Genomic DNA, 26397 nt, shown 5'->3' with positions numbered 1-26397 from the left:
TACAGTCACATATACCATTTCATGTCATCAGGAGTGAATCATGAAAAAGTATACAGTAGACTTCTATATTACAGTTTCAGTCATTTCCAGTGATTTATATTCCAAATTCTGTGTTATGCTTTAAAGGAAAAACATTTAATTTCTTTTCAGTTCATATATAATTGCAGTGAGCTTAAAGCAACCATTGAGATGTGTGATAGCTGTCGGTGCTCTCAGTCTGTTCTTTTCTTTAAAACATACAAATGAAAGCTTTTGTAAGATTTTGATTGAGTGAATCTTGACAGCAAATATAAGCTTCTGAGTTAAATTGACCCAAAAAAACTGTCTGATGATACAGTTGAGATAGAAGAGGATGCAATCTCTTTCCCCCCTAACAGTAAAGGCTACCAACAAGCATGTTACATCACATGCTAAAAGTATTAAAGCATTGAGTATTAAAGCCATAAGACATATAAAATCACAGTTGTTCCATTACATAGAGGTGCATGAAAATTGCCGCATAAGTGAGTAATACTGTAGTATAGAGACATACTGCAGGTGTGCATTTCAATTTAGTTGGTTGCTTGTTATTTTAGTCACTAACTTCAACTATAACTAATCCTATTGTAATGCTTTAAATAAATAATAAAGAAAGAGGTGCGAGGGAGAATACTATTATCGTTTTGCAATCTTTTCCTGCTAAAATTACATTCTGATGAAGGCTGAGATGCACCAGTGATATCCTCTGGAACCACAGATATATTTCAGAGCAGCAAGCCAGAGTGTGAACACTGCGGTGCAACTATATCTTTTCTCACAAAGAGCACCACTGTTTTTCTCACCACTGAAGTTCATATGGTATCTGGGAAAATTCCACCCTGCTGACCACACCTACAGGTAAAACTGGACGAGTGGGAACTTTATATGGCAAGACAGAGATTGACTATTAGATAAGGACTTCTGGGTAAAATACATGGCAAGGGCATGGCAATAGCTGTTACAAGATTTAAAAAAAAAAGGTTGTTAACCACATACCTGTGATTCACTATGCTTCAGGCTACAAGCAATCATCACTAGTATAGGGCTGGGCCTTTCTTCTGACTGAACCTCTTCTACAGCTATCATGTGGTAAGATTATGATAAATGGAGACCAACAAGTAACACTATTTTAAACTGAAGTTTTCTATCCTTTAATAAATCATCATTTGATAAATTACATTTTTAATTGCAACCGTCACAAAAATACATTTTGATAAAATGGATTTATAGAAAGGATTTACTTAATCACATCAAACCAACTGTTAAAGAAACATGCTCGGTTCAGCTGTAGTATGACTATTAACGTCTATGCCATTGTGAAGGCAATGGCAACTACTGCTGCACCGAGCAATGTTACTGGCTCACAAGAAGAAAAAAATAAGGGCCCAGATCATATTTTCACTTGAAAATATCCCAAATTGCAGCATGTAAACGGAAATACTACAAAACTGGCAACCAACATGTGTGCAGAAGAGCTTTACTCATGTGGTGCACAGTCTGCAATATGACGTGAATCAAAATGACCAATATTGAATCACCTGTGTATTCCTCACCATAACACAGAGTACAAATGAAAACAGTAAATCCACAAAAATCCACAAACTGTCACTCTTCTGATTCGTCTTTTTTTTTGTGAACAGTTTTGTATTTAGACATCAATTCAACACACACCATTCTCAACAGTATATATTATTGTGACAAAAGAACATGATGCAGAGTAAAAGACAAAAATAAACATCTTTACAAAATAAATCTTTACACTTGTTGCAAAAAAGTGCTTCATGAGCACCCAATTGTCTCATCTGTCATATTTTAGTACACACAGTTAAAATATTGATCATTACATGATCTGATTTTATCTACAATGAAATTTTAACCAGCGTTCCCACTAAAATCACAATATGAACACATGTTGTGTGGGAACGCTAGCTTGGCTGCAGCTGTGAGGCTTGGTTTACACAGCACCAAGCCTTCAATGATTGACGATCTGCCTGGGGCAGATTTCACACAGCGCTGTCATCATGACTGAGCCTACACCAGGTAGTGACAGTCTTCAAATTAATGAGAGGAGGGAACAGCACTGTAGGTAGTTAAAAATACTGGATCCTTTCCTAATATAAAAATGATGGTCTTGGCTGACTATGAAAACCAAAAACTTAAAGTAACAAGACACTGTCAACACTAAACCAACTTCAACTAAAACAATCATGCGAGAAAGAAGCGTTTCAAGTTCAATTTGATTACAAACTATTCTGAAACTTCATTAGAATCAAGGTGGCTTGAATTTCCTCGTTGACAGAATAAATACTTGTCCTTTGTTTCTGTTTCTGCATGCCTCAGTCCTTAGAATAAGACATCTTCATGCTCTATCATAAGCTGCACCACTAGTTTCTGCTGCCTCATGTCATTCAAGGTTGTCAAGGCATTCAGCTCCGGTGGCTGCATAAGCGTTGGACCAAAGACGATCCCCAGGTTCTCAGCATTCATTAAATTGTCTTTTTCAAACAGTGTCACCCTGTAAAACACAAGAAGATAACTAGTCTGTAAGGAGAGTCGAATCAGGCAAAATTCAAAAACAGCGAAATGTTTTAAAATATTTGAATGTGGTTTTCTTTTTGGGTCATGAGGGGATTCCCCTCAGGAGTATTAAATTCAAGGATAAGGTTGGCATTATTCTATAATTCTTTTATTTTCAACAAATCCCATGAAAAGTCCAAAACCAATGATGCATTAGTCTGTCTCTCAATGCTTTTCGACTTCTGTACTCTTTCTGGGCCACACTGTACGATACATCTTTAAAAACGGGTCACAAACATCATTATTCAAATAAGCTTAATCTCCTAAAATTTCCTAAAACAGCTGGACATGGTAGTTTTTAGCAAATGTTATTTAAACAGGGGTAAATTTTGAATTATTTCAACTACGGATAATACACAGGTGGTACTCTAGTGTTTTGTGGCAGTAGTATGGTGTCTGTGGGATCAACTCAAAATAAACTACTGTGCAGTAGCACAGTAGGGTCAATTCATCGTTGGTTTTGGTCTTTTCAAGGGATTGTACAGATTACGAAAAATATAGAACATTACCAGCCCTACCCTGTAAATAAAAGAACTAAAAACATTGCATGTACTTGTATTGACGACTTGTGTATGAACTAACCTCTTGAGGTGAGCCATCAGGTAACGTAGGGTCTCGTAGTGGGCTGGGGGGAGCTGCAGCAAACTCTCATGGATGGCCTCCAGTCTAGATTCAGCATTTGGAATTTCTACATTACATTATTAATACGATTAGTATCAGAGCACTGCAGGGTACCAGTAACACAGTAATGGCATAGAATAGCCCTGAATGGAGGAGCTCTTACTTGCAGCTTGAATAAATTTGGAGTACAAATCAAACGTAATGACTGGAATGGGAAGGTCTCTTAAGTAGAGCTTCAAAGCACCAGCAATGATGTTGATGTCTGCATAGGCACTGGCACTGATGTCAGCCTTTTCACCGTCTGTTGATAAAAAACAGAAAATTTCTGACTGACTTTATATACTGAATTTTATATTTGGATACAATCACAAATAAAAGCGGAATGTTCTTGTGTACGTCACAAAATAACAGACAGTACTATATTGTGCTGTACTGCAGCTGAAACAAGCTTCTTATTTAAAATTCTGAACCCATGAACTAAAACCTCAGAGATCCTGCAGCACAGAAATCTGAAGTCAAACAAACCTCGGTCAAAGGCGAGCCTCACATCCTCTATGTGCTCTGAGAAGCCAGACACTCTGTAGAGACCTTCAGATTTCATACCTGCAAGAGAAAAGCTTGTCTCAGTTTTTTGGGGGCTTTTTTCCCCTCTTACCACCCTCCCTGCCTCCCATTCTGCTCCGTAGACATAAAAAATTAGTCAGAGGAAATTTAGGCCTCTATTTTCACAAAAGGATCAACAACATTTCTAATCATTGCAAACTAGTAATTGCAGAGTAGTTGAATGTTTGAGTTAAGCTAATCAAACTTCCTTTCTCTGAAGTGATTGATGGGGTTTAATGTGATGAATAAACTGATCAACTGCATTCTACCTCTCAGCTCTATTTCTTGAATGCACATGTCCACCACCATGGGTCGTGTAGTGTTATGAGCTTTGACAAGCGTGGTGAGGTCACAGCTGAACACTTTCTTTATCCTGCGCAGGTCCGGCTGGCAGTCACTAGGAACCAGTTTGGAGCACTGTTTGTGTACATTCAGCCCACAATCTAGAAGAGCAAGATGGAGATTAGTCTCAGACAGATGATAACACAACCATCACAGTAGGATTAAGACAGCAGTATGAAAATGTTTTCCAGTCAGTGATAAACTGCACTGTCAGACAGCACAGCCGCAGCTAAGCTGTCTCGGTGCACTGCGCCAAAGGTAGATAACAGCGAACATGGCAGCATGGGCAGGGGGTTCTTGTTGTAGTTTTAGTAACATGGAGTGCGCTGGACAGCTGGCAAGAGCTGAGTGTGTGTGAGAAGTACGCCTACTTATGTGGCAGCACAGCTTGGAATATAGGTTTTGAAGGAGCCATACTTGTAGACGAGGGGTGTCCGGCTGAAATCGTTCATCACAAAGATGTTTTTACTGCCTGAGTGACGTTAACGCTTGTCTGCTGATTGGGGTCCTCGCTCTCAGTCAGCGCTCGCAGAGAGAGTGTAGCAGGAGATAAGAAAAAAAAATAGAGGCTGGACTGGGAGTGAGAAAAGACAAAGAAGTCTCTCCTGTTTCCCATAGCACATGAGGTGTCTGATGATACCAGTGTGTGCCTCTGGCTTATCAGCATGGTAAATGTCTCAACAACAAACACTCTGTCTAGGGAGAAAGTAGTCCACTGATGTGCACATCAGTTTCAGGACCGTCTGCGCAGTGAATGAATCTTGTGACCACGGAAGCCTTGAAAATCCCACTGAACTCTAATATGTAATCAAGTTCTGCTGCTATATTTGGTCAACAATTACAATACATTTGGCCTGTGTTTGACCTGCGTTTTATCATCATTTACATATTTCATTTGTAGTGATTTCTGTTGACAGAGAAACACAACTTAATTTGGATATAAATGTTAGCATACTGCATCACATTGCATTTCTTTGCACATTAACAAATTAGAAGGGAATTAGAAAATAGCGTGTAAAACATCTAGTTGTCTTTCATTTTGGTATGACTGTCATTAAATGTTCTTGAGGGGAAGAGTGTTCAAAAAAGAGTGATAGCAGTTACAGCTGTGATTATATAAAAGTGTCTGTGCCTCACTGGGCTTTTCTGAAGAAAATGCTTTGAAGAGTCACTGACAGGAGGATCTCAGCTTGTTTGATGTAACAGGAAAAAGGAAAATAATAACCACAAACCGTAACATAATCAAACCACAAATTAAAAAAGGGGAATTCAGAGGGTTTATGCAACTGAAACATCCGTGACAGGACAGTGTTAGCCACAGATCATACACTATTTGTGTAATCCATGACATGCAATTTTGATGTTGGTGTGTATAGTTACCTGAGCAGCGGACACCCTGGGCGATGAGACCCCACATGAAATTGGCACAGTACTCGCACCAGTGCGGCCCTCGAAAGGTGTGTACCTGTGGTTTATAGACGACATGGTTATACACACACACACACAAACTCACACCACATATCGCAAGTCATTGTTATTTCCAAAATGGAGAACCTCCTTTTTGATGTACTCGACAGAGATTGTGATCCCAAGCTACAGTGGATGGGACCCCTCACCAAATGAGAGCATTTGTATATACAAGGCAGATTAAAGGATTTACTATAATGTGTCTGGCATCTGCTCCTGGGGAATTGGATACATGCAGGCAAGCACAGAGGCAAGCCTGCAAGTCAAAATAACAGATGTACACCCACTGTGCACCCTGAAAAACACAGATAAGATGGCAAACAGAGCCACACCTGTGTGCACATGCACACACACACACACACACACACACACACACACACACACTCCATTGGTACTTTGAATAGGTAGTTGTAGACTGTTGAGTGAAGAGGGCATACGGCAGGCGGTGAGTGGATGGTTTTTGTTCTTTTTCAAAAGGGGAGTATACAAAAAGCTGGGGGTCATTATAACCTGCCTGTTAACTGAAACCCAGGATACAATTACAAGAATGCTGAGGAGCCCAGAGGCAAAGTATGCCTAAATTCTCCTTTGTATATTTAAAGAACCATAACTCTATTCTACTTTCAACAATGTACTATGCACTGACTCTCTGACTGAGAGTGGAGGACTGTACAATCCTTTTTAACTCTATAACTGCTTTTACAAAATCAGCGGCCTAAAACAAAAATGGATCTAAAAGCTTTAAAATCAATGCTAATCAATGTGCTCTGCTGTTAATGGCTTGTGGTATAGTGTATCCATTAGTTCTCCTCAGTGCATATGGGTGTCAGCTGCATGTGTTCTCATCAATACAACCCACACACACTATGGTCTATGATGGGACAAGCAAACATCTGAGGCAGGCAAAAACACTGTAAATGCATCTCTCTTAGGGATTACTTAACCACTGCAAAAACATGTGACAGCTAATAGAAAACTGCTGAAAATGTATTTCTTCTTTAGGGGAATATAAAAATTAAGTTGTCAGCAGCCATCCAACTTTTCTTAACAAAAACCTGCTCACCTTGAAGTTGTGTATCTTCTCATAGGAGCACTGCTTCTCCGGTGTATCTTTCAAGGCACTCCGTCGCACCAGAGGTGAGGAGATCTGTGGACAGGAGGCCAACAGTTTAATAGGCTTCCACAGAAGTGTTCCCTTGCTCCCCAGTTTGACTCCCAGAGCCAAAGCCAGCAGCTCCTGGCGCTTCCTCTCCTGTCTTTTAGCCTTGTGGGTAATCAACTCCCCTCCTAAACATCCTCTGTTTTCTTCAGCCTCCATGCTCGGCTGATCGGGTTCCCACAGACTCTCCATCTCCTCTGGGGAAAGATGTGGAGGGGAGACGTTGGTGCCGTGCAGCAGACGCTGCTGGCAACAGCCCAGTGCAGACACGGCAGCAACACTCCACTCCCCTTTGACCCAGGAGGGTGACTGACGACAGCCAGCACAGGGTTGACTCTGCATCTGATCTAAATCCAGTGGCAGCAGCGAGCAAGAAGAGAGGATTGGTAGTGGGCGGCCTGAGGGTAGGAGTGTGCCTCACACAATGGCCCTCTTTCACACGCCCAGAAAGGAAAGAGAGAGAGAACAGGGTCCCTGATAGGGAGGGGCCAGGAGGTTGAGAGTGAGGCCGGTCGGGTGCTGTCAGGACCGCTTCACACAGCTCAACAGCTCTGTAAAGAAGGATCAATAGTGCAGACGCCCCCTTTACAGCAAAGAGCACACTCCCATTAGCATGCTGCCTTCCGGACACACTCCACTTCACTTAACTGGAGATAATGCTCTGCCAGCAGCTCTCAGTCAGCACTGGGTCTACTGAACGGGTCACTCAACTGCCCAAGATTCTCTGGCCTGACAGAGCCAAGGCTGTGTCCTCGTAATTCAAACAGATCTTGACCTCCAGCTATGTCAGTCGGCTGGTGGAATTCCCCACACTGCTGTTCTTACTGGATCTTCCAGACACTCGGCAGACTACTCCTGCCAGTCACAATCATTTGTCTCAGAGGACCAGCAGAGCCAGACCATCAACTGGGATTGGGAGGGATTACTGCCATAATCCTTACACAGGGAATAATCCAGCAGTGCCCAAATCCCAGTAAAATCCCATAGGAGGCTCATTTGCAGGTCTGCAGACATATAGTATTTTACCAGTGGGGGGCTGTTGCTATGTTCATGCTTAATTTGTCCCTATTAGCTCTGCTTGTAAACAACCAGTAAACAGCACCACAGGGCTGTCTGCTTTTCTAATGAATCAAGAAGCTCTGAACCGAGGTACACAACACTGACAGCAGTGCGAACTACATGTTAAATAACAAATATCTGCAAGATTTTATGCCAAACAACTACTTTACTGAACAGCTAAGCCTGAACATGAGAAGACATCACAGAAAATAAGATTTAACTTATTTATTAAACAGGGAGGAAAGGTCAGAAAGCCAGTATGCATGGGATATGTGATGATCAAGAGCAGGAGCAAAAGCAGAGTGGTGAAGTGGAGAGCAAAAGACCCAAAGGGCAACTGCAAAGCGGAGATAAAATGAAAGGACTGGCAGCTTACAGACACAGAAGTAAAGTTAAAAAATTGCTGTGGGCCTTTTGTGTATCAGCTATTTGTTTTTGTCTCTGATGTCTGGGGGCAACAGTTAACTGGCTGATAGCTGCGAGAGTGACAGGACAGGTGAAGATATTTGTCATTGTGGCTGACATTCTTTGAAAAGACCTACACATACCATACCATACAATTCGGCACTACAGCTAAGTCTGAAGGGACAGATGAGGAATAGACCGCTTGGAGATATTTTAGCCTTGCGAGGTTGGAGGGAGGGAGGGAAGACGAGGGCTGCGGTCTTTGTCTGCAGGCAGATGGCTTCTTGTCTCTTCAAGAAGAGCTTGGAAGAAAGGACACAAAAGGTGGTCACACAACAAGCTCTGCTTTCTTTTCAATGGCTTGGCTCTTTTATTCCCGCAAGGCTTTGTGAGAGCTCAGCTGAGCGGACTCCATTCTGTGTGAGTACTTGGAATCATGGGAAAACAGCACAGCACTGCCACAGTAAGACAGCAAGATACAGCTATCCACATCCCAAACAAAACAGCCCTAACAACGTCCCTCACAAAAAGAAAAATAGACATACTGTGAAGGGTATAGCAGTCAAAGATATCGGCCATTGTTCAAAAATGGAAGAAATTGCCTCTTCTGTTGTCAATAGCAACACTGAAAATTGATCTATTTGTCTGTGTCTGAGGCCGGAAATAAATAACCACTTCTAAAAGCCTGAAAATGTACACTTACAATTCTGCGTGAGGAGCATTTTTACATTTTACAAATAAAAGACGTAAATGGCTGTTTTTGTATTTTTATAGCATGAAACTCTCGGGAGACAACAGGTAATTATCCTAACAAACAACATGACAATATCTTTGGAAATCTTTTCAGGGCACGCGAGCAGACCAGCCTGTCGACACCCCCGCTGAGATTAAACCAGTGCGGTGAGTATCAGGAGGAATGTGGCAGAGGTTTTGACCACTGAGCAAATTCCTTCACATGCAAAGAGAAGCAAACTCAGGGAGGTTGATCTACAGGTCGAGTCAAGTACCCCCTCTCCCCTTCTGGGAGCATTTTAATTACACAAGAATTTGCAGTCAAGGCAATATGGTTGTATCAACCGGACACTGAGCAAATACATGTGAATGTTGACTATACAGTGAAGCTACTGTGGCTGTAATGCCTCAGGGCGTGGCTGTGTAACTGGTAAACATGAAGTTCAAAAAGCAATCACAGATTCGAGCCATCAGGCCAGGTCTCTGCTTCTTGGACACATAATATTCGAGCAGACAGAAAACATTTTTTCTCCTTTCCCTTCTTTTTGGAAGTGACTGGCAGGTGGTTTTCAAACGCTGTCTGACAAAGCAGCTGTCACTGACTCATGTATAAAACTTGGCAGGAGGAATATGAAATCAGTTTTACAAAAGCGCAGAGATAACTGACAATGTGACATTTAGCTAGAGACATGCTCCAGATTTACTTGCCAAATGGAGGTTAATTGGAGTCTACAGTCCACCAAATTTCAAACATAATAGCTGCAAATCAAAGAGAGTGCAGCAGTGCTTGACACTTTTCAATATAGCAAACATGGGTTAGTCTGCATGTCTTGGAGCACTTGTAAGCGCAGTTCTCTGCCCCAAGGGCTTCCTAGAGGTTGGCAGTGACATGTGTATAAAACCTTATATAAAACCACTATATGTCAATAGACAACTGACTGACCTATGGCCATTAGGTAAAAAATGCTGCATTACTGGCTTATGTCTCAAGTTACAAAGACTAAACTGAAGACTGATGATATTAATACTGCAACTGATGCTCCAGCTGACAGGGCTGTCAAGGGTCTTTCACTGACTGACTGTCAAGCTGACAAACTCTGGGGTGACATTTTGAAGACAAAGTATCCCCAAAGCAATGAATCTGGTCTCTAAGCTGAGAGACACATAAAAGATGCAGCTCATGACATACAAACTCTCTGAAGAAGGAAAGACCAAGAAATCATTAGTATCTGTTAATAAAAAGAGCGTGGTGTGAATCTTAGTGCCATCATAAGGTTAAAAAGAGAGGAGGAAACAAGATAAGATTGCCACCTAGTGGTGGGATAGTCTGGATTCTTCTCCAGTAAGAAAACAGACATTCTGCATTTCTCATTGATACAGTAAATCATTCACAGGCTTTAACTCGACGACAGCTCACGAGTACCAATGAATACAATGTGCAATTTGTCTCACCCAAGATCAGTGTCTGATATGCATGGCAGGCAGAGCAGAGTCCCAGTCCCCTTGGTCATCATTACCTTTCAGAGGAAGCAACAAAGCATGGCAGCAGTGAGCCCACCCAGGGGCTGCAGGGATAATGTGCGTCTCACTCACAGGACAAAGTGTCCTCTCAGTAGCACTCTCATCCTATTGGAAATGTTCAGCAGCGTGGAAGTAGATCAAAATCATGGTATTATACAGTGTCTGTGACAAGGCCCAGGGAAATGTACAAGATCATTTACATGTACTGAGATGATGACTACTGAAAGTTTTTTTTCTAAATGAGAAGTATTGCTACAGAAAAATCAAAACATCAAATTATTAAATAATAGTGGCTTATTGTGACAATTGGGACTGAGTTTTAGGGCTTTTAATAACAAATTGATTGGCTGGCCTTTTTTTTACTGTGCATATGGAGCACTTTGGAATAACTATTCTCATTATTAGAATGTAATAATGAGTAAGCCCCTCTTTTAGCAGGGTTCCCTTCCCAAAGATGATAAGAGATATTACTTAATATATTGATTATTTGTCTTTTATTCATTGATTCACTAGTGAGTCTCTAAAATGTCTGATAATAGAATAAAAGGCTCATCCCAATTTGACCAGAGGCCAAGGTTACGTCTTCAGTTTGCTTGCTTTGTCCAATCAACAGACCTAAACTCAAAGACATTCAATTTAAAGCAATAGTTTGACAGTTTGGTAAATATGCTTATTTGCTTTCTTGCCGAGAGTTAGATGAGAAAGATGATACCACTCTCATGGAGCTTGCTTGGGAACCTCACAGTGACAAAAAAACTCAAGGAAGTTACTGGTCCTGGCCAAGAAATAGTCTGCCGCTTAAGCCACCACAACACCCCAATATGTCATTTTTACACTTCGGTTTTTGTACGGATTAAACAAATGAGAATATAACATGTTGATTAGTGATTCCTAGAGGTGCTGGTAGGTGTATTTTGTTACCTTTGGAAAGAGACAGGCATGCTGTTTTCCTCTGTTTCCAGTCTTTGTACTAAGTTTCTCTAACCAGCTGCTGGCAGTAGCTTCATATTTACCCTACAAACATGAGAGTATCGATCTACTCATCTAACTCTCTGCAAGAAAATGAATGAGCCTATTTCCCAAAATGTCAAACTAATCCTTTATGATATAAAAATAGACAAGAGCAGCACATTTGAGAATGTTTCAGCTTGACAAATCATTATACAATTATTTGATTATCAAAAATGTCAACAATTAATTTTTATTTTGTCAACTGTCGATTCATTAACTTATCATTTCAGCTCTGCATAGAGAGCATGTCAGCCACACAACAGCATCTTTGAAGCAGTGCCTTGCTCAAGGACACTTCAACGAGGTAGATGCTTGAACTCTGTACCTTTCAAACAGCCTCTCCACTCTGCACCACCCACAGTGCACAAAAAAGTACAGTACACTTAAGGTAAACACATGAATGTATATACCGTCATAAAACTCACCCTTTCATCTCTCTGGAAGGTGACCCTCCGTGGTTCTGTGCGTCCACGGCTCAGCCTGTGCACCATCTTGTCCTTGAGCAACGAGGTGTAACCAAGATGCTCGTAGATGGGGTTAGTGGTCATTTTGGCGATGTACTCCGCCGCCTTGGTCTCAATGTAGAGAGTGATGAGGGCGTCCGTCACAAGGTCATGGACTGACTCAAACCTCTTCTCCCCGACAAAGTGCTTCCCATCATAGAACAATCTGTAGTTGAGGGTCTGGTGCCCAAACCTGGATTGAGACACATGGACGACGATGTGGTTGAAGACAGAGGGAGTAAAGACGAGCAGAGGTTGAATCGGATGAGGGGATAAATAAAAGTGAACAAGGTGGACAGCGAGGACTGGGCTCCTGATAGGGCCGACCTTTCAGGGATTCTGTGCTGCATACTGACAGTGTTGGTACCTTAAGGCCAAGGTGTGTGTCCCTGGCTGTCTTTGGCTCTCCCTGATGAGGTAAGCACCCTCTGCTCCCGCCAGCAGCTCATCTGCATATTCTCGAGGGATCATGCCATGAAATCTGTAAAAACAAAAAAATCATACAGTAGGTATAACTCTTCCTCCAATGTTATTTTATCCTCAAATACACAGAGATTTAAATTTTTGATATTAAGCTCAGGCTTTTACCAAAGCAAAGAGACACACATATACATAAAATACTCATCCACCCACTTAAACCTTAACCACATCTGATGCAAGGCAGTAATGATAAATAAAACCATTCTCTTCACAGTAATATTTGAAAAAAAAAAAAAGGCATTAAAACGATGACAGTAATCAAGATACACTCACTCTCTGCCATAGTATTTGGGTCTGCTCTCCATCTGTAAACCAGAAGAGGACATATTGGCTGGAGCAATATGATGTGAAAGCTCAATTAAATGGCTTTGCGAATTGTTCTTACAGCCTGTATGAAAGATAAAGGACTCACTCACGCCACAGGACAGCTTATCTCCATCTGTGCCCCTGTGTCTATTCGCAGCTACCAAACCATTAAGCCAAATCACAGTAGAGTGTGGAGATGAATTAGAGGCAGTGCCAGAAAACAGCTGGTGATAGATGGCCAGCTGCAAAGAATTAATATTTTGTGTGTTTTACTGTGTCACACCAGGGTGTGTAGTGTGTCTGGGTTACAAATCTCGCAAAGGACACAGCTAAAAAATGTTTTTTATTATCTTGCACAATATAAACAACGTCAAACATTAGCATGACAATTCTCTATAATAAACAGGACTGTCAGTGTGAACCATTCTGATAATGATTTAGATGATGATAGTGTAGAATAACTTGTAAATTCACAGTTATGATCATAATGGATTTGGTAATATGTCAAACATCATTTTGTGCTTTCTCACATAGCCAGCCCACAGCTTTCACTTTGCTCATCATAGCGTGGCAAGACTCAAAATAGGATGAGGCATGCATCATTTTTGGAAGGTTGTACTGTACAAAAGAAGATTGACAGTTCTCTCAGTGAGGGCAGTAACAAGTATAGTAACTTGTTCTATTAGCTTAGTTGAGGCAATAAGGTCTGTGCTGTCCATCCAAAGTGTTCCTGCTGCTTGCACTGAATTACTATATTGGTTACTGTTTCAAGTCTGTCTTAAAACAATAGTCAGGTGCCCATATGAACATTAAAACAGTTTTTGCTTGCTGCAATCATTCTCTTTGTTCAGATGTGAGAGATCCATTCCTAATGTGCTTCCAATGTCAGTGGACGGGGGACAATATCCACACTCCTCGTTTTGTGCAAAAAATGTATTCCATCTGAAGCTAATATGAGGCTTCAGCTGTCTGAGTTAGACAAATCAAGTGGATATCATCCAAAGGTACAGTCTTATTAATACAGAATTCCCTCTTTTAAGACAGACTTGCATAATTGTGAATCTATCCCCTAAGTCTTTTAGTTTAAAATGTGCTAGCTACATAACAGATGATTAGCAGCTCTCTCCTTCAGAGAGACATCAACACAGACCCTCCTTACACCTGACTGAATGAACACACAAGCCACTTGCTAAGACAGAAAAACACAGTGAATGTTCTGAAAATGTCAAATGTCTCCTAAACTAGCCACCAAAATACATTCTGTGCAGTTGGAGGATAATACTTAATTTTCTAGTATACCACCAAGTTTAAACAGATGAGGTGTGGGAGTTTTAAGAAGCAGCAAGTCTCTCCCCATAGGTTACTGAGTGGTCTGGCTTCCAGCTGCCATGCTCAATCATTTCTCAGTCAGTGTTTTCCAGGCTAAAACCGCAGAGTGAAAACTAAGATGTAGTGTGGCTGTAGTCTGGTACACTGGGGAAAAAAAACACCTTTAAAATATAAATAAAGAAGAAAATCTATGTTTTCAATGTTAATATTTCTTTATATCTGCCTTTTAATTTGTATTTTTCATCTTTTGTGAAGCACATTGTATCTGATCTTTTTGTATAAAATAGGCTATAAAATGAACTGCTGTTTCCAGCTCCTCAAATGTGAGGTATTGGGAGGTTTTTTTATATTGACTGTTGGGTTCTGTCAACTTGACACTGACATTTGTTATTTTTTACAAACTAAAGGGTTCATAAAAATATATAAAACTAATCATTTCAGCTCTATACAGTAGGCTATTGTATACAGATTTACAGATGTACTGACCTCCTGAGGACATGTGATCCTCTTTGGTCTTGGGGCTTCCTGCTGTAGCTGGTACACTGTTAGAGAAACACATGCATGTTAATTAAGGCTGTCTGCCCCTCTGAGTTATGTACAAAGCTCAGTGCAAGTTGTAATTACACACATATTGTAGATGTGTTACCAAAATAACAACCTCAATACACACTTAAGATGAAGGAAACTAAATGATGCAGGGTAGCTTTTATACATTGGACACTCCTAGACATCAAACAATATCTCTACTTAACAGCCTTTAGTTCAGCTTTTGACCACAGCTCTGACTCAATGGTACAAAGGTACAAAAGGAGCTTTATTAGCTTATATATGCAAGGCCAAGCAGTCAGTGGTTTACATGACAAGAGCCATATATCTGCCATCCATTTGTGTGAATTAAGACCTGTTATGCACTTACATGTGCACAATATTCCCTTTGACTGCAAAACCACTTATAAATACACACATGCTGCAAATCCAAGCTTCTCTGTATTAGATGTATTTAAAGTATTGGGAGAACTCGAAGTAAATCAGTGAAGCAAAATGAAAATGGAATTGAGGGATTTGCGGCAGGCAGAGTAATCACCACAAACACCTCGGCAGCCGCACAGAATAAGTACATTGCAATTAGTGATTGAAAAGTGAGAGAAGCCAAAACGCTGCTGCAGTTTCTGCTGTTTCCCAGAACTGGATGTCTGTCAGATTAGAAATATTACCACAACATAGGAATCAGTAGCTGAGTGTGGTTCCTTTCTTCATATCCAATTTTTAATCTGTCATGTGTCTAGAACTGGAGTTTCTCTTTTATTTGACAAACTGCCACATTTCCAAACCAGACTCTGTATAAAAATCCTGCGATAATAACAGAATATCCATCTTTTCTGTTTTATACTGTAATGCACTCGCTCCTAGGTGCATGTTTGGCAGTCTATAACCTTGTGAGATGTGGATGAGGACTGAAGACTACAACAGTGTCCTCATTTCTAACAACCGGTACTAGAGCAAAGACATCGCTGTGTGAGGTTGAGCTAAGTCTTCACCGCAGCAGATTCTCCAGGCGGGGGAAGGAAGACTCCTGACTGTGAATTTTCATGTTTTGTCAGGCTGACTTAAGCCAACCAGCAAGATCTGGACATCATCCATTCCTGTGACACAGTGAGCTCTAAAAATACCTCAGCAGAGGTCCAGTGGAGTCAGGAGAAGATGAGATACTTCAGAAAAAGCAGCATTATTGGAAAATTATACAGAAGAGACATTTAATTACAGGAAAAATGTATATAACAGCTATAAATTGGTTAAACTGTAATCACTCTAAGGACAGACACAGTTTCCAGCCTAAATGATTTGTGCTCTGCTTTAACAAATGCATCACATGCATTCTGAGGAGACAACCTACTTCCTCCCACATGGCAAAAACATTGTATAATGAGGTGGGTGTTCTGAGGACCCCATTTCAGCTGAGCCTCTTTGCAGGTAGAAAATCTTATTTTCCCCGGTGATGGTAACCTATTTTACTCAGAGATCAGGAATCCGCTGCTTTGCATTAGTGCGTGTGTAAATGTGTTGTGTGGGCGAGTGTGTTTGAGTGTGTGCCTTTTGAGTATGTGTGCATAGCTTTTTGGAACCTGCAGCGTATCTAATTGTACTATCTACAACAAAACCCAATTCTTCCAAGTGTGGAAAAAATGTATCTTTGTTAATTGTAGATCACAAATAAATGTGCCATTATTTAAAGAAACACACTAAAGGCCAAAGTCAGGTTAAAACATTGCTAATCAGCATATAAAATGAATTAATTACTCACAGTAAGACTTCCATATGGGCGGTTGGTAATCCTCAGGATCTGTAAAACACAAAAGTAAACCAGGTTTCTGTTAGGAACTCACTGTGGTGTTAATCGACTGTGCCCTGTTTTCTCTGTGTTATAATTATGCATATGGCTTCTCACTGTGCAGCTGCTTCTTGAGATGCACCAGTGAATACACTTTTAATCAGTGTCTCTGCTTCAAGGACAATCAATACAGATGTCAGCTTGTTTCGCTAAATATCATGTCGGCACACATCTTATCTATATTACCCACTGGCAGGGTCCCGAAAACACACATCTCTATTCTGAGATAAGAGTACAAACACACCAATCAAAATGAATGTAAGTAAATACAATTTAGACCCAACCACCCACAGGAAGACTTTGCTCTGGGAAATGTGGTGGCTGATTTATGATTATGTGAACACATTCCTGGAATATATGATGGAGTGTGCTGTTATATTAGCTCAAAAAGAGTTAGAGAGGGGATGAAGTAAATGCCCTGTAGCAGTTGATAATTTACTTTAGTACCTACCTACCTACTGGGTAAAGTAATGACTTGTAATAAAACGTGTCACTAAATGAGTCAAAAATGTGGCAAAATTTGCTACAGTACTACATTGCCAGTAATGTAATAAAATGTCTGACCCTCATCATGAATAAATAGTGCAGCACATTTTTACTCATAATATAACAATGATCCACATCTCACACCACAGCAACTCTATATGTTGAGGAAGGCCAAGATATGTGGTTAAAACCTTCGGAAACAACAAATAAATTGGACCTTGTCTTGAGAATTTCTATGTCAAACTACTATTTCCAAGGTCAAGTATGAACCTTCAAACTCAAATAATGATGTTGCTTCTGTATTATGTTACAGAGAAAACTATAATTATATTAATTTGAAGATAATATGAACTATTACATCGCAATATTTTTGTTAACTCAGTTAAAACAAGGTACACCCTACAGAAAGTAAAAGTTATTCCTCTAATAACTTATTGGTAATATTGTTATGCTATTCACAGTATTTAGTAATTTCTTAACAGGGTTTGACCCATTTACAGAAATATTTTATTGCAGTTAAAAAAGTCACATAAAAGTCACTGCATGTTCAGTATGCCCAACACAGAGAAATGTACTAAGAGGACCCACTCACATCAATCACTGTGGTCTACAGCTGTCACATAGGCAGATTTTACTACACAGCAAATGCACAAAATAGCTGCTATGACAATAAATGATTCATCTGCCTCTGAGAGTAGGGTTTAGTGTAATATCTCTCATTAATTCCCAGCACCACTGCTGAAAGACTCAATTGACTGTGTGAATAATGAATCATGTTGGTCCAGAATATACATGTTGTTCATTTAAAACATTCCTGTGAACTCATCAGCAGATCAACGCCACACCCCTCTGGCCAGAGGGAAAGACAAAAAACACCTGAGAGGGTGTGAAAACCAGTGAGCACTTGTTGGATGTGGGCACAGAGGTACAGGCAGCAAAATTGCGAAACTTCCTCATTGAAATGTCATCATTGTTAAACTGTATCACTAGACCTCTCAGTGCATAAAGTCTCTGTATATTCTTGTGCTATATTTATCTTTTTTAAGTGATGGCACTTGAAGAGTAGGCAATTAGAGTATTTCCTTCAAGCCGTTTTCTCTGCTCACTGCGGCAGGCGTTCGACTGGAGGCTGGTGGCAACATTATCAAACATACCAAAAGCTCATCATTGCTTCTCATCATAATAGCACGATTACTTCGGAAAGAGCTGAATTAATTCCACAAGAAAGATAAGATAGGTGCATATGATCAAATGCTGAATAATTATGTAAAGGATGAAAAAGCAGCTCGACTGAGAAGTGAATGTTTTGAGAGTAGATGTTGCTGCTAAAGCCCTCCACAGAATGTCTGCCTTCAAATACAAATAGGCTTCAGGCTCAGTTTGCTGATGTGTGGCCAAGCAGCCTTGGAAAATGTATTGTCCTAACATTGAAGCTTTGTCACTGTGTATTGCACTGGCAACTGTTTGAAAGATTTATTCCACTGCGGCTTGTTTAAAGAATGTGATTTCATCTGGTTCGCTGCCAAGTATTCTCTTTTCAATCTGATTCTTTTTAATGACGAATGGCATTTCAGTCTGGAATTCTGCAGCGGCTTCGGCTCAGAGCTCTTAAGGGTCGATTCTGATGCGAACACTGGCACACACTTGCACAAACACACACACATGCAAATACAGGGGTATGTACAGTGTAGGCTACACTGTACATACCCGCTCTCAACCAAACACACACATACACACACACACACACACACACACATTAATAGAACATCAAAAAGATTTTCTAAGTAGCTAGTATCAGGGAGAATTTAAAATTCTGGAGCAGCCAGTGGGTTGTTCCCCCCCAAAGAAACAGCTATTAATTGTGTTGCCCTCCATTACTCACCAGTCAGAGGCATTCAATAAAATAATTACCGGCAGGTGTTTGCTTTGATGGCAAAGAGAATATGTGATGAATGAAGATCAAGCTCGCCTAAGATTTGTATCCCCGGAGATAACGTCTGCTCTAGAGTCTGTGCACATACAAAAAAATAAAACTTCAGCACATAAAACAATAGGTATAATGAGTACATCGCTGACAACAGCTCGACAAGTTAGAGCATTTTATGACCTGTGCAGAATCGTGTTCAATATCACTAATTTTAGTGAAAGAAGGTAGATGTCTCAAGTCTCCTAGACTATTTAAGGTGACACAATAAATGGAATAGTTTTATTTTGACTTAAAAAGCTACGTACTCAGCTGTAGCCCTACTGCAAAATACTCACAGAAACAACAAATACCAGCAGAAAGAGTGTAATTGGCTTCTTTATGTAATGTTACATGGCTGGCAATGTCAAAACATGTAATTTTGGGGGGATATTTATTTGCTGTTGTGTCTGCACATTTGTGCTTGCTTTATTTACAGGCAGACAATAGCCAGGTGAACATACCCACATAACACTGTTAGCATTTGAAAACATGAAGTGTTTGGCACATTGATGTACCACGGGACAGGCTTTTTGAGTATGACCAGGGATTTCTCTTTCTAACAATCTGGATTGTGCCAGAGAGAAAAAAAAATTTTAAAGACTGAAACACAGGGATAGATTGGACATAATTAACGGTGAAATGTTCCTTTAACACTACAGAAAGAAATCATATTACTGTATGTGCATTTAACTTGTTTTCTTTTTTCAACACTTAAAATCTTCAGCTCATTTTTCTGCCAGTATGTTGGATCAAAACAGGAAAATGTAAACTGGACTTTAGTGATAAAACATCTATCCTCTCCTCCCTATACTGGTTACTAATTAATACTAGATGTGACTTCAAGGTGCATCTGCAAACACATGAAATAAAGTCTTGCAAGTTGCACAGCTGTCAATGCACCATATCTTCTAAGCTGTCTAATTGAAAAATGCTGGCAACACATCTAACCTAGCAGCTAAAAAGAAAAGGTCTAAAACAAGACACAGACATCTTAAAACCTGATTGTTTTCACTATCACCTCGTAAGCCTTAAAGGTTTACACACAATAGTGGAAATGAGTCAGTCTCCTTGGAGATGACCAGGTAGTTATCACAAGTCCTGTTGATTTTAGTTTTATGTTTCCATAGTCTATATGTACCTGCTCATCTATGTTGGGGTCGGGGGTGTCTGTCTGAGTGGGAGAAGGTGAATGAGTTTGTGGTCTTTTGTTTGTATTGGTGTATCTCCAGTCTTTTTCAATTCAGGCTATGAGTGTGCCGGGCAATAATGAAATCCTTTGTGATCTCTGTCTCTTCTGGTGACACTGATCCTGAGGGTCATTGTTATTGTGACCCTGACAAAGCAAAGATGATGATGGTACTTGGTACTGATGCGCTGCACCACAACCATATATTTCACCGCAGCATTTTTACTGTGTTAGTTAAGTGTATTTTTCTCTGCTCTGCTAGAACTTACCAAGACATTCAGAAAAAGTGCAAAAATGTACAGTGGGCTACCATTTTTTTAAATAAGTTTTTCTAATTTTCACTGAGTGTCTAAAGTTGGAGGGTATCATATTAATTTATTTTGCTCTCCAAAAAAGGCCCTGAAACTGCAATGTGATTAAGCTTGGCTATGGAAACAATTTGAAGTGGCCATTTGACAAACTTGACACAAAATGAAAATTTCAAATAATAACTTAGTTACCCCTTGATTTAAAAAAATTTTTTAAAAAAAGACAACATTTATATTTTAAGGCCTCAGTGTAGCCCGTATTATTCACATACATACATAACACAATCTGGAGTAGAACTCTGAGTGCAACGCTACACACACACACACACACACACACACACACAAGTGTCAGTGAGATGACCAGCAGGGAGACCATCTGTGTATTACACTGGTCCAAAACAAGCATTTCAACACTGCCTTTGTGCTGACCAGATAATATGAGACAGGTATGAGTGCTTCTCTGGAGTGTGTTTGTGTGCTACTGGGCTGGATACCCTTAGTGAAACTGTATGTTTTGCTGTTAACAAGAATTGTAGCTGAGTTTAGATGACAGAAAAGTGTAATTTAGTCATCTGATTCTGACATTGCTTTGTGTCTGCCACTGAGAGAGTCCGTAGTTGTAATTAATACAGGATTGACTACTGGGACATGTACAATACTTGGGGGACGAACTTCCCCCTCGCTGATGCTGTAAAACATGCAGATAATGTCAGTAAATCAGTATACATGACACAAAATCCAGTCCTACCTGATTTACACTGTTAAGGACAAGAAATAGATGTGGTGGAAAGATTTCGAGGTGAACTGCAGCATTTGCCAGAAACATGTGCAGGATTTTGTCGAGCAGACAGCCTCTCTGTAAGACATGGCTGTAATTCTGCCTCCCTGACCAATTTTGTCATTTAAGGCCTGGAGCTGAAGGCATACTTTCATGCTCTATCCCTCAATTTGTTTTCAAAGCTTTATTTCCTGGAGCCGTCTGGCAAATGGTGTGCTGCTGGTACAGTACATGCTTCTGTGCCCACTTGTGCCAAGAATGTGTAGGAATCTCCCTGATCTAGACGAGTAGCCAGAAAATATCTTACCAGGAAATAGAAGAGGCTGCAACATATATGTTGCAATCGTGTTGCAATCCTTTCAATTTGTCTGTCATCTTATTATGACGGGCCTCAAAAATGTAGGGTACATCTACTATTTTTCACCTGTATATTAAGGCTATAGACTGTGTGTGTATAATGCAGTCTACACATTACAAGGCGGTTTGTGTACATACCATTGTTCCTTTGTTTGAATTATTTGCAGGAAGTACAGAAATAAATCAATGTTTGCTCCCATAATACAATCACCATTACCACTATCATAGATCAGTACTCAGCACAAAAAGCTGCAATCAGCTGGATGAATGAGTTGGATGAACTTTATTTAAACACTCTCCCCAAAACAACAGCCTCCAAACAAGATTACTAGACAGACTTATCATTAGAAGCAGATTAAATAACTATACCAAGAGCAGCCAGAACAGACGACCTAATATGGAGCAGAAATTGAGCAGAGATTCATTTTTGAGTCATATGCCTCATAGACAAGATTATTCAAATGTTGTGTCTGACTGCCAAAGAGCTCTGCATGAAAATAATAATACCCTTGTGACAACCACTCTATCCCTGGCAGCGGCGCAGCTTGTAACCTCTGATAATTATATTGAGAGCCCAACAGTAATGACAACCCTCCAATGCCACAGAAAGAAAAGACTTTCCTCTTAAAGCAGCAGTGGTCAAACAGTAAATCCACTGCTTTCTGAAACGCACACATGAGATAATGCTTTGTGAAGCATGTGGTTACCACAGGCTATATCAGCTTGGAAACGACTGTCTGTCCCTCCCATTGGGCAGTACCTTGGGAAATGTGACTCTGCTGTATGGTGTGGTCGCGATGCAGAAAGAGTAAGAAAGTAAAACAAACATTCTATATACAATGTCCTCACCCTGTAATAAACATATAGCTTTGCCTTGCAATGTTAAATATTTATTTTTTGGAGGTGGAAAAGGTATCACTACACATTTTCTACATGTGACTCTTCATAGTAAAATGGAAAATATTGGTGGAAACAGCAAACATAAACCAAAGTGCTGAGCCTGGTATTATAAACAGCCTCCCCTTACTCTTGTCACACACACACACACACACACACACACACACACTCTCCCTCACACACGCTTCTGGTTGTTGGTGGGGCTTCCACATGAAACATTACTGTGATAGTGGAGTTTGTACTTTATACCCTGGCAAACATGAGCAACACGCTTTATCAACACATAATGGGATATACACTGAGACAAGCATGGAGCTGCTATTTCATTCTGGGTTAGTTTGAACAGCTGCTAACCCATTTTCTGTTCTCATTCAGTGAAAATTGAACACTGAAATTGACATTTTTACAAATATATAATAGGTGCTACTCATTGAACTATACCTCATTATACAAAGGGGATTTGATTGGACTTTTCTGCACACTGTAGCAGTATGAACTGTATTATGTCACTGGACCATAGCATATTAGGATTTTTACAGTGTTTTTTACAGTACAGAAAATGTCCCAGCCTGGTGCTGCGTTTTGGGAAAATGGTAGACTACACAGGCCAAAGATAATCCCTAAAGCCAGCCAAGTGGAAAGCCAGTAAGGAAATTATGGAGATGATTGGCAATCTAATGATAACATCCAAACCCAACATCAGACTGACTGCATCTCACAACCTTATAATCCCTCTGCACACGAAAGGTGCCATTTCCCTCTAATGTTTCCACCATTGCATTCAGATATAATAGATGGTGATGCTTTTCACTTATCATTAATCCTAAATCACAGCAGTCACTGGAAGCCACTATAAAAATATATTTGTCTAATGTTTACCAAGCACATGTGAGATGCAGGTGAGGAAATAAGAAGATGTCACATTTCCTGGTGCATGTTTGTGCATATGTTAGGGATGGCTTTAAACAAGATAATGAAAAAAGTTTGATTCAAGCCAAATGAAGCCATAGCGCCATAGCCCACCTGCAGACACGCAAAATTATAAACTCCCCACAAAGGAATGTCATATTATTATTATTATTATTATTATTATTATTATATCTTAAGTGCAAACCCTCAGTGTCTAGTTTGAGTCTGGGTTGTGTGAACTCTTACCAGACGACACAGATGAACCTGAGAGGCTTGAGTTACTGGACGCTGCCATCCCAACCCGTTTCACGGCTCGTTACTCCCGCTTGGCCAAGGTGCTCTCACAGCAGCTCGTCCCCGGCGGTGCCTCCATTTCACTCACGTCCCAATGTGCTTCACCTTTGACGACTCTACCGGTGACTATTTCATGTCTCGTCTCGAGTCCCGAGCCCACCACCCGTCTGTCTGAATCCGCCGATTCTTCCCCTCGGCTTCGCTGCGCGCCTTGGTGAGGAGCTCACGCTGCCGCATGCACTGAACGCTTTCCCCACACTGGACAGACAGAATCGTCAGGTCTAGATTTGTTCCATGTAGAAATCAGCTATGGTTTCCATGTGCCACTTTAAGGACTGTAATAAACACACTACACTGCAGCGTAGACGCGCCTTCTTAAAGTGAAAGTTTGGAGCAGGGTTGCCAGATATAAGCAACCCCGACTTGCAAAAGAAGACCCCAAACAACCGACTCTAGTTCAGTTTGCAGAATCCAAAACAGACGTTAAACCCACAGTTATATGAGATTCATACAAAGGCCTAAAACTGGCTAAGGCACATTATTCCAGCTTTGGCATTGCATATTTTCATCAGATGTCATGTTGACAGAGCCAGAATGAATATCAGTGTTTTTTGCGCCACCTGGTGGGGCTGCTTTCCCACTTGTGATCACAGACTGAAGAAAAAGATGGATGTCTGTCTGACATTAACTACAGGTTTTGAAGAGAGGTTTTGAAGCCCAGGGTTTTCCTCAATTTCCTAAATCTGGGCATTTGAGTGAAAGTCATTATCACTGCTGAGATGCCATTGAGAAAGACACTTAGCCCACACATGCTCCAGTGCAGATGTTCAATGGCCAACAGATATTACTGTGTGATTGTAGTGGGCACCTCCCAGATCAGAATGTGTGCAACTAAACTGTAAGAAAATATAGGTTACAAAAAATAAAACAAGCTGATGTGTGACAAGCCAGCAGTATGGCAGAGTGTAATAGCCTGAGAGATCTACAGTATCAAACCTGCCTCACCTATCTTAAAGCCTTACCAGCTTCTTAAAAGAACACTCATTTTTGAAAAATGGCAACAAGACAGATTTAAGAATAAGTGAAATCATCCTCCTCACCTGTTCACCTGAGCTGTCACATGACAGTCCACAATTTTCTTCCCAGCTGTGAGTAGCTTCTTCATTTCCATTGTGTACTGCATTGTAGGACAAAAGTGTCTGTCAGCACTAAAACACACTAAAATTAAGTGATTTTAGATTTCATAAAGGTTAATACAGGTATTAACATTAATGGTAAGTGCTCTCCATTTATGTCTTGCAGTTTTAGGGTCGTGGTGTTGTTCATGCTGGCTTATAGGCGTTTATCGCAGAAGACATTTTGACATGTCTCGGTAGGAAAAGCACAAGTGTAAATGATAAAATGAATGATGGCTGAATTCTATTTAGTTACTTCGGTTTCAGGGTCCTGGTATTGTTCATGCTGGCTCACTGTCATAGCTTACTGGGACATTTGAATACAACAGACTCAAGTCATAGTTAATGTTATTAGTAGCACATGTGCTTTTCCTACTATGACAAGTAAAATGTCCACTGTAAAAAAAGACTTGATAATAGGCCACTTATATAATAGCCTATACAATAAAATTAGGCCACAAGTACACACAGACAGCTTTCACATACAGCATTATCAACTAAAGTTGTTCTGGCTGACTTACGCATCCAGCAGACTTGGAGCAACATCATCATCCCACTGGAGTTGTGTTTCTGGCCACCTGATGACTCCAAATCCATTATTCAGTGGTCTTTTTGCTCTGGTTTGGTCTCCACCAACTTCTGAAAAATACATTTGTAGATTATATTTTGTCTGGTCTTTTTTTTTCTTCCTCAGCTGGTGCTTGCAAATGTAGCATACAATGGATTCAACAAAAACTCAACAATAAAACAGAGGCAAAAACACACAATGCAACTTTAATTGCGCATTCTTTAATTTGTGCCAGTCTTTTTCCATTAAGGAGATTTGACTTTGGGGTGTTTTTGCTTGGTTGACAGGTGTCTCAGCCTATCACAGCCAGCCCTGGTGGCTTTATTCCAAATTTTGATTCCCTAGTTTCTAAATGACAGTGATAAGCAAACCCAAACCAGTCATGTAGCAATAGTGTCCCAGATTTTATACTACAAATGCTGACACCAACTGTCACCAGCACCAGAGCTATATATTTTAACTTCCCTTTTTTCCCAGTTGTGTCATTTATAGTTAGACAAAAGTGTCAACGCAGCACTGAAAAAGTAAGTGATTTTAGTATTTAAGTATACCTGATTTAGCCATTTTCTTTTGTGAAGATACACAGTGCAGGCTAAAATATCCATTCAAAAAAGCTAAAGTAACATATCCATGTAAATTAGTGTACAGTATGCTGAGTATGATAGGCGCCACATGGGTCATTAGTAGACCTATATGCTTACCCTCTAAACTATCCTTCTTAATCATAGACTGTATATATACAATAGTATTATGCATAATAATACAATCATACTGTATATACAGACTAACAAGCTTCTTAACTGTAAGTTGGTATCAGCTAAAGACAGCCTTCACTGCTACCTTTAAACAAACTGTTTAAAACAGTTTACTCACCAAGTCAGACATACCTACTTTGAAATAGGGCTGTTTTAGCAAAAAAAACAAACAAACGTTCGCCGGGAGTTTCCTGCA

The 26397-nt window shown here is 40.3% G+C and overlaps 1 protein-coding gene across 2 annotated transcripts; it reads right to left on the bottom strand.

The window, feature by feature from the left end:
• Nucleotides 1-1142: 1142 nt before the first annotated feature.
• On the bottom strand, nucleotides 1143-26353 carry chn2 (chimerin 2). Of its 2 annotated transcripts, XM_044207489.1 has the most exons (16): nucleotides 26338-26353; nucleotides 25400-25517; nucleotides 24804-24880; nucleotides 23656-23961; nucleotides 16436-16474; nucleotides 14620-14675; nucleotides 12772-12803; nucleotides 12386-12499; nucleotides 11941-12211; nucleotides 6692-6775; nucleotides 5542-5626; nucleotides 4089-4262; nucleotides 3742-3819; nucleotides 3380-3517; nucleotides 3178-3283; nucleotides 1143-2533 (listed from the first exon to the last, which is right to left on the bottom strand). In XM_044207489.1, the coding sequence occupies exons 4-16, from the start codon at nucleotides 23702-23704 to the stop codon at nucleotides 2362-2364; spliced, it is 1398 nt and encodes a 465-aa protein (XP_044063424.1). In that variant the 5' UTR covers nucleotides 23705-23961; nucleotides 24804-24880; nucleotides 25400-25517; nucleotides 26338-26353; the 3' UTR covers nucleotides 1143-2361. The 2 variants fall into 2 exon arrangements, with proteins under 2 accessions (XP_044063424.1, XP_044063425.1); XM_044207490.1 differs by lacking the exons at nucleotides 23656-23961; nucleotides 26338-26353.
• Nucleotides 26354-26397: the final 44 nt, after the last annotated feature.

The sequence above is a fragment of the Siniperca chuatsi genome, linkage group LG9, assembly GCF_020085105.1.
Source record: "Siniperca chuatsi isolate FFG_IHB_CAS linkage group LG9, ASM2008510v1, whole genome shotgun sequence".
NCBI lineage: Eukaryota > Metazoa > Chordata > Actinopteri > Centrarchiformes > Sinipercidae > Siniperca > Siniperca chuatsi.
The sequence above is the reverse complement of the archived record's forward strand: the minus strand, read 5'-3'. Positions and strand labels throughout refer to the sequence as shown.

Excerpts from the sequence above, each read along its gene's own strand:
- chn2 (XM_044207489.1), bottom strand. The coding sequence starts at position 23,704 with ATGGCAGCGTCCAGTAACTCAAGCCTCTCAGGTTCATCTGTGTCGTCT. Across the intron at positions 12,804-14,619 it reads GGATCACATGTCCTCAGGAG|ATGGAGAGCAGACCCAAATA; the intron begins GTCAGTACATCT and ends TCTGGTTTACAG. Across the intron at positions 3,518-3,741 it reads GAGGCTCGCCTTTGACCGAG|ACGGTGAAAAGGCTGACATC; the intron begins GTTTGTTTGACT and ends TTTTATCAACAG.